General features: G+C 36.4%; 2 protein-coding genes and 1 pseudogene across 3 annotated transcripts; 2 read left to right on the forward strand and 1 right to left on the reverse strand.

Moving 5' to 3' along the window:
- The first annotated feature begins 3,502 nt into the window (after positions 1-3,502).
- Positions 3,503-5,349, forward strand: LOC137741056 (protodermal factor 1-like). Its single transcript, XM_068480864.2, has 3 exons — positions 3,503-4,157; positions 4,247-4,607; positions 4,833-5,349. The coding sequence occupies exons 1-3, from the start codon at positions 3,998-4,000 to the stop codon at positions 5,164-5,166; spliced, it is 855 nt and encodes a 284-aa protein (XP_068336965.1). The 5' UTR covers positions 3,503-3,997; the 3' UTR covers positions 5,167-5,349.
- Positions 5,350-7,814: 2,465 nt separating this feature from the next.
- Positions 7,815-10,125, reverse strand: LOC137740303 (uncharacterized). Its single transcript, XM_068480164.2, has 2 exons — positions 10,074-10,125; positions 7,815-9,267 (listed from the first exon to the last, which is right to left on the reverse strand). The coding sequence occupies exon 2, from the start codon at positions 9,260-9,262 to the stop codon at positions 8,219-8,221; it is 1,044 nt and encodes a 347-aa protein (XP_068336265.1). The 5' UTR covers positions 9,263-9,267; positions 10,074-10,125; the 3' UTR covers positions 7,815-8,218.
- Positions 10,126-13,215: 3,090 nt separating this feature from the next.
- Positions 13,216-15,254, forward strand: LOC137741040 (trifunctional UDP-glucose 4,6-dehydratase/UDP-4-keto-6-deoxy-D-glucose 3,5-epimerase/UDP-4-keto-L-rhamnose-reductase RHM2 pseudogene; annotated as a pseudogene). Its single transcript, XR_015966255.1, has 2 exons — positions 13,216-13,346; positions 14,093-15,254. The product of XR_015966255.1 is annotated as a trifunctional UDP-glucose 4,6-dehydratase/UDP-4-keto-6-deoxy-D-glucose 3,5-epimerase/UDP-4-keto-L-rhamnose-reductase RHM2 pseudogene (transcript).
- Positions 15,255-19,883: the final 4,629 nt, after the last annotated feature.

The following is a 19,883-nucleotide window of genomic DNA, read 5'->3' on the forward strand; positions in this document are numbered from 1 at the left end:
ATAAATAAATTTAAAATGTGTAAGTCACACATAGTATGCCATAATTCAAAAAAAATCTTTTTCACGCGTGTGAAAGCATGCATGAAGGCTAGTGTATATAAACCGAGAGAAATGTTCTCCTTCTAGATTTACATTCTTAAAAAAATGTTTATGTTGACGCATTGTGAATATGAGTTACGCATCTTGCAAGATCCGACATGATCAGTGATTCAGATTAGTTTGAGTTTGCATCGATCCTCCATTGATCGTGTAGCCATAGTGGTAGTACAGTAGCTAGTAAATAAGGTTTTGAGTACATCCGAAACCAAGAACCCATCCATACTATGCATACACATACATATGTTCTGAGGAGATCCAAATATGTAGTTTGAGAGGGTGTCAGTTGTTGTAGCAGTTGCTGGTACAAATTAATGGAAAAGGATCGTGTTTGGATTCTCTTTGTGGAGGTTCGAATGATTAATCAATTATGTTCGTTTATCGTATATTGTGTGGTAAGAAATCATTTCAAATTTAATATTTAAAAAATAATATAAATAATACTTAACGAAAACTGATCATATAATGTTCGATAAACGAACATGATTGATTGATTCCTCGGATCTCCACAAAGAGGATCCGGATCCTTTTCCCAAATTATTAACCACATTTATTTGAAGGGATTCAGAGTTTTGGACTTTTGCACACAGAACAGAAGAAGCGGCAGTAAATTCATATTTCCGTGGCAAAAACGAATTGGGACCTGAGTTTATTTATAATATTTGCAGCCAAGCGCTCTCTCTCTCTCTCTCTCTTTCTCTCTTGCTCAATTTTAATCATTGCCATCTGTTACACACATGTACCATACTCGTTGAAAAAAAATATTGTATACCATACCTTTAACATATACATTTTCCTAGCTACAACATTCACCGCAATGTGTTGAGCTAGAAAACTCCACAGAAGTATCACTTGTATGCTAGAGGGACAATGAAAACCCCTCTCCACTTACAAGAAAACCAAAGGGGATCGTAATGGGAATTCCAGGAAAGGTCTGGGTCATGCAAAACTGATTCTATAACGTAGCAAATTAGTCTTTTGGCTTAAAATGATTAGGTTATATCAATAACCTTGATTGTTTTATTGATAGCATTGGTCAAACCCATTGTTCTTTGACTCATTTGAAATTCGGTATGGGTGTCCGACTCTTGTCATATGTAGGGAATTTCTTACAAAAATTACCTATGTATTTTGGTATTATTAATGTGAAAGTTGCTCCATTCAGATAATGTTAGTGAAGTTTATCTCGCCCAAACTTGTTTGCCAACCCATTTCAATATGTAGAGCCTCAACATACGAGAATATACTCTCCTAGAAGGAGAGACAGAAGTTTTGTAGTGTTTTCCAACCTGAAATAAACAATCATAAATTTGGGGTTTGATGGCTAAAAAATGCCGTTGGGAGTCTCAAAATGTGAGGCAAAACCAACCAGAGGTGTTGAAATAGCTAGAAGAGTTTTATGGGATTAATGCTTTCAACTGCCACCAAAAACCCTATTACTATTTCAATTCGCATGAAAGCTCATACGGTTTCTAGCTAAGGTAGTAGCTACTAGCTAGCTTCATAGGCCTTGCCATTTATCCATCACTGCTGCTCAATTTAAATTTGGGCTCTTCACAGTTCACTGTTACCCTTCTCTAAATGTGTGACAACTCAGAATCCTCATTGGCCAAGCTGTCTCTCTTACACAAGAAATTTTTTATCGTGGCGGAAACACGAGTGGTACATCACGTGTTTTTATGTAAGTGGTAGGAAATTTAATTTTTTAAGCTATTAACTTTTTAACACACACACCCCACTATTTATATAATGATACGTAGTGTATCACCTTGTATGCCGATTACACTACAAAATCTCTCATCTTACACGGCCATCAAACTTTGGCTGAAAACTTGAGATAAAATCTCATCACTCTCAATGACCAAAGATCAAACGCATAATAGAATTTTGGTTCTTGTTCTTCCATGTGCTTAAACTTAAGGGAACTTTAACGAAAAGTTTTCGGTACTGTTCACTTAAAGAAAAACCATATTTTTACACTAAAAAGTCAATCATGGTACTATTTACTTTATCCTTTATTTGTTCTTTATTGTCAAAACTCAAAATTTTCCAGTCATTTTCATTAATTTTTCTCAAACTTTTTATGCTCAAAGATGGATTTTAAACTTGAAAGAGCAATTCATTTGCAAAACCCTAAAACAATACCCTACTTTGCTGTCTTCTTTACTCCCCCCACCCAACACATTTGTGCAATCTCACCGGCTTCTCTGTAGATCTCATTAAGTTTGAGACAGAGCCCATTTCATCTCTCTCTCTCTCTCTCTCTCTCTCTCTCTCTCTCTCTCTCTCAATTTTAGTCATTGCCATCTATTACACACATGTACCATACTTGTTGAAAACAAATATTATGTACCATACCTTTAACATATACATTTTCCTAGTTACAACATCCACTGCAATGTGTTGAGCTAGCTAGCTAAAAATTTATATGCGGACCAAAGTGGGGAATTTGCATGAAACCATGACCAACTCTTCAAAAATGTGATACCCGACAAGGTGTTGGTCCAGTTTTAATTTCCTTATCCAACAACATCACAAAGATCTTCATGCAAATGAATTAAATGGTTTCCAATTTTCCAACTCACAAATATGAAAATGGTAGAGATGGATGTGAAAAGCACTTTAGCAATCTTTCATGTGGCCCATCGCAATTTACATGAATTTATAGGTAGAGCTCCACTAGTTTTGAAGCAACCTCATGGACCAAATTGTAATTAAATACATAATCTTATATTTAACACAATATCCATTCACGTTGAATATGGACCAGGATGAGCTTATCCTAGTTCAAGTTTTTTATACAAGGACAATGACATTGGAAATTGATGAATTGATTTTGGAGATTAACTCAAATTGGGTTCAAGTTCTATCCAGGGTTTTTTTTTTTTTTTTTTTATCTTAAATAGCAAAGTAAGAAGATTAGAGGATAGCTAAGCAGGTTAGAGCAATGTGCTCGTCTATTACACCTACGTTCAAATCTCACTCAACTTAATTTATATTAGATAAGAATATCGTTTGAATTCATAAACAAGCCAGCTTGAGGAGAACAACTTTCATGTGGCACAATTAAAGTTGGCACAAGTATACTATTGTTGTGACGTCTTATGTCAATCAGATAATGCCATATGAAAAGAAACTTTACTAGTATCTTTGTATTAGTGACACAAGACGCTTCATGATAGTGTACTCATGTTATGGAAATCCTCTAGTTTGATATGGAGAGAATCATGCTCATCAGGACATGAAGTACAAAAGATGATTTCGTAATCACATTCATTTGTTTTATTATGCTTCCTGATTTACGTAAATGTTTGAGTTGTGGAATCTTTCCTTGTGCAAATTGTCAACGATTGTAAAGCCTCTGTAAAAACTGCATAAATACCATGTACTCAGATCAATGGAAATCATCCAAAATTCAACCAAAAACCTGTGTCTTCTTTATGTTCCTTCTCTGCAGTACTTAAATCTCTTACAGTTTACACAAGATGTATGCTTCTTCTTGGAACAAATATAATATCATGTAAAGAAAGATAAAAGCAATTAGCTCTATAGTCCAACTAATATAATCTGTCCAGATCATAACCAATATTATATGTCATTGCCCATGAGTGAGTGAGTGAGTGATAGATTATGGTATTGGTATGCATCTCAAAAGCGTAAGCTAGCAACTTCAGAAGTTGATACCATGTGTGTAAGAAACACAAGAGAGTAAATAGGAGTAAATGCACCTGCAACACATCAACTAACCACAATACTCCCTCACCTGCTAATATTAACTTCTCCCCTATCTACCCTTATATATTCACCCTCTTCCCCCTCCCTACAGTTACTGCACCATCCTTCGTTCCTTCTGCTTCTCCCTAATTTCTAATTTCTTGCTCTTCCAAGTAACTAGACAAAAATGGGGAGAGTGAGAAGAAATGCAACCTCTTTGTTCCTATGGACTTTGGTTGCTGGGTTGCTCTCCCAGAACTTGATCATCCCTGTCAGGTCCTCCGCTGTTCAAGACCAGAAGACCTACTACTCTCCACCAGACCCCCACTCTGGCAGCCCCCCTGGAGGTCTCTCTCTCTCTCTCTCTCTCTCACAGTTGATATTATGTCATAGCATGCACTAATATGTGTTCTCATGATCTCTCCTACTAATGCAGGTTCACACGGAACTCCTTCCCGCCCACCATCACACGGTGGCGGCTCTCACAGCCCGCCCTCTCATGGAGGTGGCGGAAGCCACAACCCTACACCATCACCACCTTCCAACTGTGGCACCCCACCAGCACACCACAACCCTACTCCATCCACTCCAAGCGGTGGTGGCTACTACCACTCTCCGCCACCAACTTATGGCGGCAGCCCCCCAACCACACCAATAATCGGTACCCCTCCCACCCCAGTCATTGTGAGCCCCCCAATCCCAGTCATTGGAACCCCACCAACTGACCCGAACACCCCAACTATTCCCACTCCACCTTTTCTTCCTGACCCCAACTCCCTTCCACCCTTCACATGCAAGTAAGTAACCGATTTACATAATAAGCAGTGATTAGCTGGTAACGAATATCATACTATAGTATTTGGCACATTACTGATATTTGGTTGAAAATTCGATTCAATATCAACTAAATATTGAAAATGTACCAAATATTGTAGATAATAAAACGATCATATCCAAAAATGTTACATATACATAACTTCACTTCCATCTCTAATCACAAAAATTGTTACCATGTTTTGCAGCTACTGGAGGAGCCACCCAACACTGATATGGGGTCTGTTGGGCTGGTGGGGAAATTTGGGCCACTCTTTTGGTGTGTCTAGTCTTCCAGGGATCGGATCCGGCATCATGAGCCTCCCGCAGGCCCTTTCAAACACCCGCACCGACGGGCTAGGAGAGCTCTACAGACAAGGAACTGCTGCCTTGCTGAATGCCATGGTGGATAACAGGTTCCACTTCACCACCAACCAAGTCAGGGACAGCTTCGTCAGAGCACTGGGATCGAACAAGGCTGCAGCGACTCAAGCCCGCGTTTTCAAGCTTGCCAACGAAGGAAAACTCAAGCCAAGAGCCTGATCTCATTCACAATCATCATTTGCTTCATTTAATTAAATTTCGAAGTTGATCTTTATGACTTGTTTAAATACTTATATCTAAGACTACTTAAGAGAGGCTTCAGAGTGTGTGTTTGTTATTGTTCTTGAACGTTACGTTCTTAGTTTCTAATCAAATTTGCAGTGCTACAGCATGTTAAGATGACGCATACTTTGGTTTAAATTTATTTATTTCTTATTTTATATCATCTTAATTCATTTTTAATTAAATATAATTCAAGATTTATTTTCATATCTCATGCAGCATAAATAGAGGCAACAGTGCTACAAGTGCCAAAACGAATCCCAAACTTTAGATAATTAATGTGAAAACGACATGACAATGTTTAATTTATGGAAAGTAGATGAAGTTCAGGTAAAAATTACAAGTTAATAAGACTATAGTACTACCTCTGCAGCTCATACTCCTGAACGCGTCTTTCGTGTTGCAGAAAAGAAAATATGTAAGGATCACCGTTTAAATTATCAGTACGGACTATTTTTTGTTGAGTAAAAGCATGAAATCTCTAAGTTGTAATCAGTTTCCTAATCCTAATGACATCTTAACTCGCATGCTAATCATACCCGAAGGATGTCTGTAGAAGATGAAAACGCAAGCACAAGAACATAGCAGAAATAAAACTGCCAGGAAACTGTAACAGGGAGAAGAAATATAACAAAACTTTCAATCTTGCACAAATCCTAGTTCTCTTCCCCTTCTAAATGGATCACTAAGTTGCATACGTGAGTTAGGCCAGCTAGTTAGGTCACCCAAGTTCAAATCCCCCTCCACATGGGGGTTAGATTAGAATACCCGTTTTGTCAAACAAAAACTATGTCACCAACTCCACTTTTGATTGAGGAGGTTAAAGATGGGATAACCAATAACTTGGGATTAAGGTAATTGAATGGGAAATTACTGTTGTTAAGGCCAAAAAGATTGATAAGATATAGCTTTGCTTGGTCCCCTCTTAAATGTCATGTTTAAACTTTTCTCAGCATAATATAATGTTTAAAAGTAGGACACATCCAGCTAAACTAAGCAAAAAGTATTTGAACTAGGGGAATGGCATAGGTACACCATGGCGTCCTGTGCCAATTAAATAAGAATATGCCGGTAAAAAGTTACACAAATCTTTATTTCATTGTCACAAGATGTCACATTTGCAGTATACTCGTGTCATGTAAGTTTTTTTTTTTAACCAAATAACAATTCATTAATTCACAAACAAGCTAGTCTTGGTCAAATGTGTAGCCCAAGTTAAAGCAAATATTATGGTACATAATTATGTAAAAAAGCACACAATACAAACAACACAAAACATTGTGTGAGCTGAATGGGTGACAAAGATCATATATAAATGAAATTTGAGTTAAATGCATCAAACTCAAAGCAAGCCTAAGGTATTACATGTACTTAATGGTACAATGAAGGACTAAACATCATAATAAATGGATACCTACCAAACTAACAAAAAGGGATCATATATAAATGAAATTTGAGTTAAATGCGTCAAACTCAAAGCAAGCCTAAGGTATTACAATTTACATGTACTTAATGGTACAATGAAGGACTAAACCTCATAATAAATGGATACCTACCAAACTAACAAAAAGGAAATGTATGATATACGTTAAAGGGCCAAAAAACAAGAGTGGCACCATTGTTGTCCACATATTTTCAATTTCCTACCCCATAACAGCGTACTCTAACTCACCCACTACCTTAAATCTAATAGTGTTTGTTTGGTGGGGCAGAGAGAGAGAGAGAGAGAGAGAGAGAGAGAGAGAGAGAGATGAACGACCCATGGAACCGTCCACGGAGAGTTTTCCCGTCAAGATTGGGGGAGGGGTGGAGGAAGAGGAGCAGTGACGGAGGAGAGGACGGGTGACAACAGAGAGAGAAAATAGAGAAATAAGTAAAATCGACAGTTAAAATACTTTGTATGCCATGAGGAAAGTTTTAAGTGTACATACAATTAACTGCAATGTGATACTTGTAGTAATGATTTTATGATAGCAGTTGAGTTATCATCCATTGCCCAACCTAGAAAGTGTATGTAAGTTTTTAAATCTTCTGGGGAACAAGACAACTAAATGCCATCTTCTACTTACTTAAAGTGTTGTGCTTCTGATATTTCCTTGTGCAACCTACGGATGCCTGTCCCAAGATGCATCTGTTTCTATGTTCCTCCTGGTAAGCTTCAGAAGACCTTTCTAATGCCTCAATATACAAAGATGGACACTATGATTCGAACACTAAACATGTTCCCTCGGTACAACAAGCATTAGTTGCAACATGCACATAATAATTTTCTTTGGATGTTTAATAAAAATTTTGGCATGTTTATAACAAGGCACATATAGCAAAAGAACGAGCAAAAGTACTTCCTACAAAAGTAGTCCCAAACAAGCCCTAATTCTCCATGAACAACTAGAAATAGGTGGTCATCTCAATCTCATGCTTGTGATTACATGGTTTGTCAATCAAATGACATTCAAGATCAACCAGGGTACAGTAATGAGAACAGCTATCGAGTTTTTATGCTCTTATTTTCCCACTGGATATCGGTTGTTCAGATAAGAGGAAAAGAGGATCAAAGTGAATGAAGAGATCTACACATCTAAAACTTAACAAATGTTGGAATCCCAGCAAATATCTTATTGAACAGAAAACTACTTTTATAACTCTTTCTTACTTCCAAATAATGTAATAGGAAGATTAATTTACAATTACATTGGGCAGCCAAGTTTACAGTTGACCTAACCGATACTGTATATCTATCATGTATACTCTTCATCGTGCGACCTTCAAGCTTGTCGAGCATATCAGCCAATTCAACATAGCCTTTCTTCACAACTAATCAATTGATTTCGGATTCGATCCAAAAGAACAATTAAAGATGTGTCTTTTCAAATCCCTTCCGCAACAAGTACTGAACAAAAAGCTGGTGCTAAGCCATGCACTGAAATTACTTCAAAGCTGGGGCCAGATCCACCAAATCAAGCAAAGCAAGGGAGAATTTGGCAAGCAGTTACCTCATATGAGATTCAAACCATTTAAACATCCTGTCAGAGTGCAAGCTGGTCATTTCATGATACGCAAATGCAAGATTTAACTCCTCTTGGATGTAATGGGCCAGATGCTTGTCTAGAGAAATAATTTTACTCTCTCTGACAGCTTCTTTCCAACGTGTTCTACGGCCATCATTCTTCATATATCCATTCTCATCGATAAAACCCTTTTGCCGGAAGAGTTCAAACAACTTAGCAGAAACAGACTGATCAAGACCTGGGATTCTATCAGCTAAGAGATGTGGCGACAAGGGGAACTCCATGCATTTGAGCTCTGCAACATCAACACCTTTATTTCTCAAAACTTTCATGTACTCATCAATCTTTTGCTGCCTAACTATATCTTTGGGCATGTGCATGAAGAGGGTTGGGGGATAGCTCTCTTCTATTTTGACTCGATCAAACACCCCTTCGGCAATCATGATTGCAATACTATTGAACTTCAACACAGTGGCAAGCACAGAAACAAAGTATCCCCCAGAAGAGGCCCCCATAGCAACAAGAGGAAGCTTTTCAAGCTTGTTTTTCTCAACCCACCATCTGATAATATCTTTAACTCTAATTAGCTCCTTCCCCATAGTCCAGCATGTCCCCACACTTGATATGGTAATGACAGCAAACTTTCGGGCAAGAGAATTAAGAGCAATTAGCCTTTCCTCTGGCAAACCAATGCAGTCAGGGCAGTGAGAAGATTTATCCCAAAAATGAGGAGCTCTACCTCCGCAACCATGCGCCAGAAAAAGAACTGCTTTAGGCGAATCTGGTATTTGCCATATTACTTCTGTTCCATTTGGAAACTCTAAGGTTGGAGAAAACCGCACCACTGACTCATAGCTATTCCACTTTTCCTCTGGAAGTCCAAGTAATGAACTGGTCTTTGGGACAGTGTTGCCAACTGACAATATGAAAACTAGAAGAACTAATGTAAAACATACTGCGAGAAATGCAACCCATCGGTTTTGAGGCCCATTCCATGCCTTTGATTTGTTTCCGTGCTTCCACATTCTTACTGAATACAAAATATTGGGGAAAATTCTTCAGATGAAGTTTTCAAAAGTTACAAAAAGCTGACTAAAAGCAAAAACATCGGTTGAGAATATATAAGAATCAATTGTAATTCAATAAGCAATTCCACAACTTAAGAGTATAACGACTGCAACAACTGAAGCCAAACTCAACAATTACTCCATCAAAGCATTTTAAATCAATGGAAAATATACAGCTGACAACAGAAATAAGGTCCATTACATAAAAATCACCAAGAACCGGTTTTCACTTTTCACATATCAAATCGTCACCACACTTTCACATACTGTAAACAACTAAAAATGGAGCAACCTTATAGAATACTGTAAATAAAATTTCAAGGATCCTTTAAGCTGATTTTTTTTCATTTATCTTTGAACTTCAAAGTTTTTCTTAAGTACTTTTCGGGATCCTTTACCGAGTGTACAAGTGCTATCTTAAAGGTACACAGGCTAAATCTCTAGTCTTGATAAACCCCTTTCTAACCCTAAGTTTGATTAAAGCCACAATTAGGTCCAACTAATCATGAATTAAGTAATCTTCAAATTTATGCCTTCCACATTTTCTATAGACTTGGAAATATCACATGCTTTTCTAAAGCTACAATCTTTTGATCAAAAGTTACAATCTTTGATGAGGAAATGCAGGGGAAAACACCAAACAAAGAACATTTTGTTTGAGTCGAATCAAAGCATGCAAGCAACATACAAATTCTTGTTCCTAATATTTCGTTTTCCTCGAATTTTCTCGGAAACCAAACAAGTCGAAAAAGGAACAGCTAAAACGTACCGGGAAGAACTCCAGATCCAGTTCTGGGAGCGAGCTTTCTCCGAGAATTTGGTGTCCTTTTTTCAGTCGTTGGATACCAGACCACCGTTAATACACCCGCCCTGAAGGCTGAGAGTGGTGGGTCACTTTCTATGGGCTTTGATTGATAGGTTTTTGGGACGAATTTTGGTCTCAGTCCATGACGGCCCATAACTATTTCAGTTAAACTTTTATCGGTTGATCATTGAAAGGTATTAGAATATCCAAGATTTGATTAAAAAATATTAGCACTTACAAATTGTATCACACAAAATTGATCTCAAAGTAAGGTTTATTCTAGTTATTTGGTAATTTATTAACCACAGAGAATTTATTTGGGAAGAAAGAGAAAGAGTGATAAAGCTGAAGAGGAAGAGTGATCTCAGCCGTTCAATTTTACGTGAACGGCTGAGATTATTTGGTCTGCAGAATTCGAATGGAAATGATCCGGAGAGGATTCTTTCCGAACTTTTGTAAGTTGTGATTAATTAGAATTACGATTTGGTGGTACTTTTCTTTCATTACTGATTTGGGAAGGAGCTCATTTCCCCCGATTTCTTCACCGAGAAATTTTAGAAACAAAACCGTTCTTCTTAGTTTTCATTTGCATTAGAAATTGTTAATATGTTAATTAGATTGAACAAGGAATGATTTTTGAGGTAGTAGGAAAGAGAATGGATGATTAATTAGCCATGGAAGTTGAGAAGCTGGAGGACAGCATTTGCTAGCAGCTCGCCACAAGTGGCACACTGCGCGGCAACAGCCGTTGTAGAATCAATTGCATGGATTTGGATCCCATCCATATCCAAATTGTGGGGATTCTAACGATCCTTATATTTTAGTCATTTATTGTGTATTGTATGGTTACAAATCATTTGATATATTTTTTTATTTAAAATTAAGTACAAATAGTACTTGACAAAAACTGACAGCACGATGTATGATAAACGACTAGGATGTGAAAATCCCTAAGATCCCACAATTTGGATCTAGAGAGGATCCTCTTCCCAATTGCATGACGGCAATCAATAATCTAAGCTTGCAAACCAAAGAAATTTTGTACCGGATCAATGTCATAATATAATTGGTTGCATTTTTTTTTTTTTAAGTTTCCAACTATATTATTACACTTAATGTACCGGACAATTTTCTTATAACGACCAACTTCAAAATTTGCATTATAATTAGTAAAATTATGAAAATACCCCTATTGACGGGAACGGTGACTTTCGTTTACTTTCATCCTGGGACATGTTATGATTTTCCATTCATTTTATTTCCATAGCTCTCATCTACATGAATGCGTAGGCGCGATTGGAATCGAGTTTAGAGCTAAAATGAAGCTTCTATGATTTTTGAACGATAGGGGCAATTTGGTAATTTTGCAAGTGAAGATTTTTCCCCACTTTGGACCTCTACATGGTTGACACATGGCGTCCCTTTTCCCATTTCTGATACCCTTTTTCCTCTCCTTCCCGTGATCTCTCCACTTGAGTATGGATTCCTTTTATGATCATTGTTACTTGTTGTTTTACCTTGCTCTAGCACTTTCGTTTAGTAGTATGCTCTGGACATATTCATGATCGTTGAATACCTTGTTTCGTGCATGCTTAAATTAAATGTATTGTTATTATTGCTTCTTAATGTTGCGTATTCGTTGTGAATGTTGTTTCTTGCATAATTTTGCATAATTTTTAAATTGCTCGTTCTTTCATATCCTCACATAATAACACACTCATGGCTTTTGTCACCCCTGGGTGTCGGCCAACACGTGCCATCCAGGTGTTATTTGGATATTTGGGTTGGGGCGTGTCATTTCCCAACACAGAAAAAAGTTGTCCCACAACAACATTCTCCATAAGCGTTGGTAGCATGTAAATAAAACTAGTCCAAAAGGGATTTGGATCCCATCTAGAGGGAGCTTCTTCACATCCTATCATGGTACATCGTACGGCCATAAATTATTATGAAATTTTTTTATTTAAAATTAAATACAAAAAATAACTATCGAAACTGGTCTCATAATGTATGATGAACAGATATGATGTAAGGATACCTAAGATCCTCGTAAAGGAATCTGGATCCTCTTTGTGAGGATCCTGAGAATCTGTGAATCGTGTCCGTTCATTTTAAATTTTCTTATTTAAATTAAACACAAACAATATCTTAGAAAAACTAACTACACGATATACGACAAACACACACGATTCACGAATTCCTAGGATCCTCACAAAGATGATCTAGTGAGGATCATGTTGGCTCGTAAAGGGGATCCAGGGCAGATCTCAAAAGGATTTAGATGAATGAGTGATATTCCACATCAGCAATGTCATGTCAACATTATTAGTAAGTCTATTAGACCATCTCTAACCCTTGGAGTAAAACCTAAAATTTTTAGCCCATAAAATTTAAGTTTTAACTAAGAAACAACTTTTCTGCTCCAACTCTTATGGTCTAAATTTTTTATCCCAAGGTTATTAAAGAATAGATTTAGGCTAATTTTTTTTAAGTAAATTTAAAAAAATTATTTACACTATCCTAATTTAATTTTATGAACATTGTAATCTAAAAATTATTTAAATTCTGATAAATATTGAAAAATCACTAAATTTGGGTGAATTTAGAGTTAAATAAATTTTTCAAATTACTTTAGTCATTGGATTTAAATTTGGGTTGTTAGATTTTTTTTATACCGTTAGATTTGATCGTATCAGCTATTGGATTCAATAAATTTATAAATATAAAACTAGAGATTAACAAAGTTTAAATCTGAACCATTGGATGGAATCCGTTACTCTGCACCGTCAGATGAAATGAAGAGCCATTCGGCTCATATATCTTCCCCGACTTGCCCTCATGGGTGTGTCCCCTTGCTATTTCCAAAAGTGGGGGCATGGAATTGTAAATGGCGCATCAATCCCATGTGGTTTTAAAAAAATTGAGCGCATCCACGATTAGACATGGGCTAGTCTACTAACCCAAATTCAAATTTTGGCCGAAATTTGGCCAATTTTTGAGTTTGAGCCCGTAATCCAATTTTAGGCCGAAGGTTGGAGTGTTTTTTGGGGAATAGAAAGTAAATTTTGAGATTTACTTTAAGGGTTAAAGTAGTTCTTAGGTTGTAGGAAAATTTGTTAAAGAGTAACCGTTGCCTCCTCAAATCCTCTCCCTCTTTTTGTATTCACCCTGTCGTGAAATTCAGCACAAGATAAAAGCCTGCAAATTGAGTTCAAGATCCACTCCAACCCAGAGCTTGTAAGCAATAAAGCTTCAATGTTTCCATGTTTTCTCTAATTAAAGTTGTTTAAATTACCTAATCACAGGTCAATAGCTGTTAATTATGGGAAAACTCCCTCAACGTAGATCCAGATCTCCTGCTACTGTATGAAAGAATTTGGATTTAATCGTCCTTTATTGGGTTAATGCCCAGTAAAATCAATGTGGGTTGTAATTTTTATGCTTCATGAATATTGGGTTACGATCTGGGTCAGTTTTGTGCTGCATTTTTTCATGGAACCGGTTCACAATGTTGGGTCTGGTTGCTTGTTGGGAAAATTAGTTTGGAAAGTAAAATGCTTCTTTTCTCTCTGAAAATGAAGTCAGGAAGATCAGTGGCGGTTTTTCGTTTCGTTTAAATCATTGTCTTTGCAAAACAACTTTAGTTTTGTAGTGTTTTCATCTACCCTGGAAATAATAATGTAGCAATTGACCTGTTTTATTTGTCTGTGTGGCATCAATTGGAGAATGAACATGTCTTTGCGGTCTAAGCGAGATGAAGGTCTCAAAAATTCTTAGTCATGAATTATAGCACACGAACTCCTCAGTAACGAGTTTATAATGCCCGTGAATTTCCATTTTTCTCATGTATGATGATGATTTGTTTCTTTTAATCATGTCAGTTACCAATACATTACCTTGTTTTTCCTGCATTTGTTAGCATACTCTCTTTTAGTCGAAGTTTTTGGGATTCTGAGTCAACTTTTGTGTGTTGAATTATGTAGAACACTTTTGGATCGATATGGCGAATGTGTACAAACCAAGGAACATCCTGATTACTGGAGCTGCCGGCTTCATTGGTTCCCATGTTGTCAACCAGCTCATGCGGAACTATCCTGAGTACAAGATTGTGGTCCTTGACAAGCTTGATTACTGTTCAAATTTGAAAAACCTTCACCCTTCACATTCATCACCCAACTTTAAGTTTATCAAGGGAGACATCTGCAGTGCGGACTTTGTCAATTCAATTCTTCTCAACGAGTCCATTGATACACTAATGCACTTTGCAGCCCAGACCCATGTCGACAACTCTTTTGGTAACAGCTTTGAGTTCACTAAAAACAACGTCTACGGTACACATGTTGTCTTAGAAGCATGCAAAGTCACTGGTCAAATCAAAAGGTTCATTCATGTAAGCACAGACGAAGTGTATGGGGAGACAGATGAGAATGCTGTGGTGGGAAATCATGAGGCTTCTCAGCTTCTTCCGACAAACCCCTACTCTGCAACTAAAGCTGGAGCGGAGATGCTTGTTATGGCGTATGGACGTTCATATGGATTGCTGGTGATAACGACCAGAGGAAATAATGTTTACGGCCCCAATCAGTTTCCTGAAAAGATGATTCCAAAATTTATTCTATTGGCTATGCAAGGGAAGCATCTTCCGATTTATGGAAATGGATCCAATGTCAGAAGTATCTCTATTGTGAGGATGTCGCAGAGGCATTTGAAGTCATTCTCCATAGGGATGAGGTAGGCTGTGTCTACAACATCGGGACGAAGAAAGAGAGGAGATTGATTGATGTGGCTAGGGAAATTTGCCAACACTTCTCTTTGAACCCAGATGCACATATTAAGTTTGTGCAGGATAGGCCTTTTCATGATAAGAGATATTTCATAGATTACGAGAAGTTGAAAGCCTTGGGATGGTCCCAACAGACATCGTGGGAGGATGGGTTGAAGAAGACATTGGACTGGTACGTGAAGAATCCCGACTGGTGGGGGGATGTTTCTGGAACGCTAGTTGCTCGCCCGAGAAACTGCGAAGTTTCTTCAAATTTTTCTTTTTAATGATATCACTGTTATTACAACTTCTCTGTCTTCTTTTCTTCTTGGAATGCCAGTCAGGTGTATATCAAAGAGAATAAAATGATTGTTACTTGGAAAGCAAGGCAGGGTAAAGCTGCGAGATTCAGGAAGTGAGCCTTCAGATTTATGAGCTTTCCATGTACAACGGAAGTTTTCTCCAGCTGCTTGTTGTGAATACGCACAGGAAACCCGAATGAATTAGGAAAACAGAAAGACTAGGGACCGAAAAGAATACGCAATTAGGCACAGAAAACACGAATGGATTAGGAAAACAGAAAGGCTAAGAATCGAAAAGAATACACAAACTGCAGGCACCAAGAGAGAGGGAAAGTAACTCTTTCACACGGGTAATCAGAACAAATCGAGCTGCTGGCAGCCCTATTCACAAAATTTTGTAAATTAGACATATGAGTTGATATACGTGCTTATTTCCTATTGGTGACACATCATTTAGTTTACAAATTTAGTCTTTTTAGCATTACCCTTTTATATTTAAAAAGAAAAAAAAATTACGCTTATAAGGAATACGATGAGATTTTAAAATGCTAACAAGAGCCATTTTCTAAATATAGAACATTATTACATAATATTGGATGACAAAATTTTAAGGACCACTTCAAATTTAGGACTTTGTGCGATTGCACATTTCGCTTCCCTCCAAGACCCCCTGTGCTTATATCATGATGATGATAATGACAGTGGTGCCGACAACAAAAGTGAGGTCTTGGGACGAAAGGATCCAGTAGACAATACATGATCAATGGGACGGATCGAGGAGATAGGCCGTGGTGGTCAGAAAGCAAGTCAGATGGGTTGGCTTGGCAACATGCATGCGTACCCAACTAATTATAGTACACATGGGTACCCAAGTAACAACATGCATGAGTATCCAAATTATAACTCAGCTTATCACCCGTATGCATATTCAAGTTATAACACAAATGCGTACCCAGCTTATAATATGCATGGTACTATGTTCGAGCACCCAACTCACATGTATGCAAACCCGCATCCGCGGACGGACAACATGAACATGCCATCAAATTCGGATCCAACACTTGAGTATACCTTCAACTACTTCACTGCAGAAAATCCCAGAGTGCGCCATCATGTAAAAGATAGCTACAATTCCTTTTTACTTTCTTGGTCAGCTAGAATTTCTAGAATTTTATTTTTTTTCTTTTCCCTTTTCGGTTGAATTTATATTTTTTGTTATTGGATTTTGTGACGATATTTAGTGCTTGAAGTTTGTCATATAATGAATTTTTTTGGTATTTAAAATGTTTAATTTTGTTGCTTGATCTCTCTTTCTCTTTCTGTCTCATGTATGAGGAACTAGTTCAAATTATCAACAAAATATGTAAGTAGTAGATTGCCCTAGTTGATAGGACATTCACTTATTGTGTCTCTTATACCTTTCCTTAACATAGTTTAGAATAATAATATCATTTGTAATTTTGTTTTTCTTTTTGAAACAAAAAAATTAAACAACAATAGTCACTAACATTAGTTACAAAATAAGGTGGCTAAAGTCTTAAACATTGGCTAAGAATCCATCCCCTTAGTCACTGTTTAAGATTTTAGTCACCTCATTATGTACAATTAATATTAGTGATTATTGTTCACTTAAATTTTCTTGTAATATATATATATATATATATATATATATATATATATATATATATATATATATATATATATATATATATATAGGGTTCTCAAATTTAGGGCCAAAAGCTCAATTATTAGATTTACCTATCCACTAAAAATAATAATCAATCGAGCAAACTTCAGCATATATACATGCAAATGTGACATTGGCTGATTCATTGTCATGGGGATTGACTTCTGGTGTTGGTGAATCACATGATGATGATTAGAATGAGGTTAAAATGCCTCTGACTTAGACATAAGGAAATAATTATTAGCCATATTAGGCAATGAATAATGCTAAAACATGCACATAACTAAAGTATTAGGCAGGTTAGGCATAAGGAATTAATTATTACGCATATAATTAGTCAATGAATAATGTGCTAAAGCATGCACATAAGTAAATTATTAGGCATATTAAGCATGTTTTCTTTTTTATATATTAGGCAATGAAACAATATATAGTATGCGGGTGGGTAAAACATTGCTTTCTCATTTGGAAAAGGCAAAAAACTTTCATAAGAGCACAAGCTTTATCGTTTTTCCAAGTAATGCATCATCTGATCCTCTGAAAGCTTAATCATAATTTTTTTTTCTTTTTTCGAACAAGCTTATCATAATATTAAATAGGGGCATGTAGACTTGAGAATCTAAATAAGATAAGTGTATAGATTAAAACCTGGATGGTTTATAAATTTAATTCAGATTTCTATTTTAATTCGTAATTCTTAATTGCATATCATATTAATTAGCTCCACCAAGTTCCTTATTTACAAATGTTGTCATAGGTGTTGAGCCCTTACATAACAGCGTAGGTTCAGACCCCATCGGTGGCTAATCTAACAAAATATATCGTTTGACAAAAAAAAAAAAAAAAATGTTGTCATAAGAAAATTTGAACACGTCCACAACTAGCTCTACCGATTAATATGTGATATTCCATTTAAATTCAATTTGATACCATAAGCAATGATCATTGGGAGAAATACTAAGGAGATTCTCCGCACAAAAGAATCTTTTACCACTAACATGATCGCAAAGAATGAGAAGAAGATGAAATCACCATACGAAAGCTTATAGTTACATACGTACATAAAAAACTTATGGATCTACACATGTAGGTACCATAAATGTAGGTTCACACATGATATAGATACATAAATATAGAAAACATAAGCCAATTTTCATCCATGCCAGACTATATACTTCAAATTAGGCCCATACTATATACTTCAAATTAGATACATAAATAGGTTCCAGGTTGTCATCCATGCCATCTTCAAACTCATTCCACCATTCTTATATGATTCATCTATATAACTACTACAAAAAAACACTTTGCGTGACGAAATCATATTTGTTGCGCAAAGTAAGATTTCATCGCTCAAAACCTTGCGCAACAAAAATATTTGTTGTGCATGGTTCGTCGCCAAAGCTTGTGACAATAGGATTTGCGCGAATAAAATTAATCTTTGTCGCGCAAAGTTTTTTATTTTTGATTTTTTGATTTAATTAAATTAATTTAATATTATGCGCGACGAAATATTTGATAGTGTAAGATTTTGCGTGACAAAAGTATTTGGTTTTTATTTTTTTATTTAATTAAATTGACTTTTTGTTTTATTATTTCTATTATTTAATTTAATTATAGTAATTGTTTGCACGACAAAATATTTGGTAGCGCAACTTTTTTAATTTAATTTAATTGTATGACTTTATTTTTTTTTAATTACTTTAATTTAAATAGACATATTCAAAATAAAATTACATATGAAAAATGGTGATCAAATTATCCATAATATACATTTTATTAAAAATGTACATATAAATTAACAAATTACAATAATAAAATCCTAATACAAGTCTATTGTGGTGGTGGTGGCGGGAGATATAGTCCGATAGCATCATAATCCTCAACACCTCAACTTTCACCGTCAAAGTCCTGACGATTCCCTACAACAACAACAAAAAAAACAACATAAAATAATACCAAAAAATGGGCTTAACCTCCCCTAAAATCGGCATACCCAAAATTCGACCCAACTCCATCCCTCACCCTATGCCCGAACCCAAAATTAACCCCAAAAACACATATTAATGAAATATAAATTAAAATTTAGAGAGAAAATACCTTTTGGCAAGATTGAGAGAGAGTGAGAGATAAGGAGAAAGGAGTAAGTGAGAGATAGGGAGAGAGGAGAGAGTGTGAGAGAGTGAGAAGAGATAGTGAGAGAGAGAGAGAGAGAGAGAGAGAGGAGAGGAAAGGAGAGATTGAGTTGAGAGAGGGGGTTGGATTTGGGGAGAGGGAAAGAGAGGAGAGGTAAGAGAACTAGAGAGATACATAGAGAAAATTGTGGAGGAGTTATTTTGATTTTAAAAACCGTACCACTTTGCGCGACGAAGGATACAATTTTGAGCGACAAAAGATTGGTCGCACAAAGTCTTAAAAAAAATTTCCCGCCCCCATTTTTGGTGCCCACCCAAATTTTTAGGGTTTTGCACTACGAAATATTGGTCGATCAAAACTTTGCACAACGAAAGATTGGTCGTGCAAAGTTTTAAAAAATTTAACAATTAAATTTTTCATGTACCATTTTCGGCACCCACCCAAATTTAAAGATTTTGTACGACGAAATATTGGTTCTGTAACGACCCGTCCCCAAATATTATAGTTTTTATAATTTTTAAATGTGAAATTACAAAAATGCCCTTCGAGGCAATTGGTTTTCTTATTATTATTAGTATTAATATTATAAATGTTGGTCCACTCACCTTTTCGATTTTTGGGCCCCCTCAGGAGTTAGAGTCGAGGCACACGATCCTGGTGTTAGGACACTTCCGCTTAAGTACCCTCAAGTCTTCTCTGTGAGGTACCCATTCCTTTGTTCGTACCTTTTATTATAATTCTTTCATATTATTCTTAATTAGTTGTATGCTCTAAACATGTTCATGTATTAGCATTTTCTTTCTAATGACATATTTTATTCGTAGGCATATTTAAAATGGCTTCGTCACCCTCGAGTGTCAGCTAGCGTGTGCCCATCCTGGTATTAA

This window comes from Pyrus communis, chromosome 9 (genome assembly GCF_041283825.1).
Source record: "Pyrus communis isolate YQ-2024b chromosome 9, ASM4128382v1, whole genome shotgun sequence".
Classification (NCBI taxonomy): Eukaryota; Viridiplantae; Streptophyta; class Magnoliopsida; order Rosales; family Rosaceae; genus Pyrus; species Pyrus communis.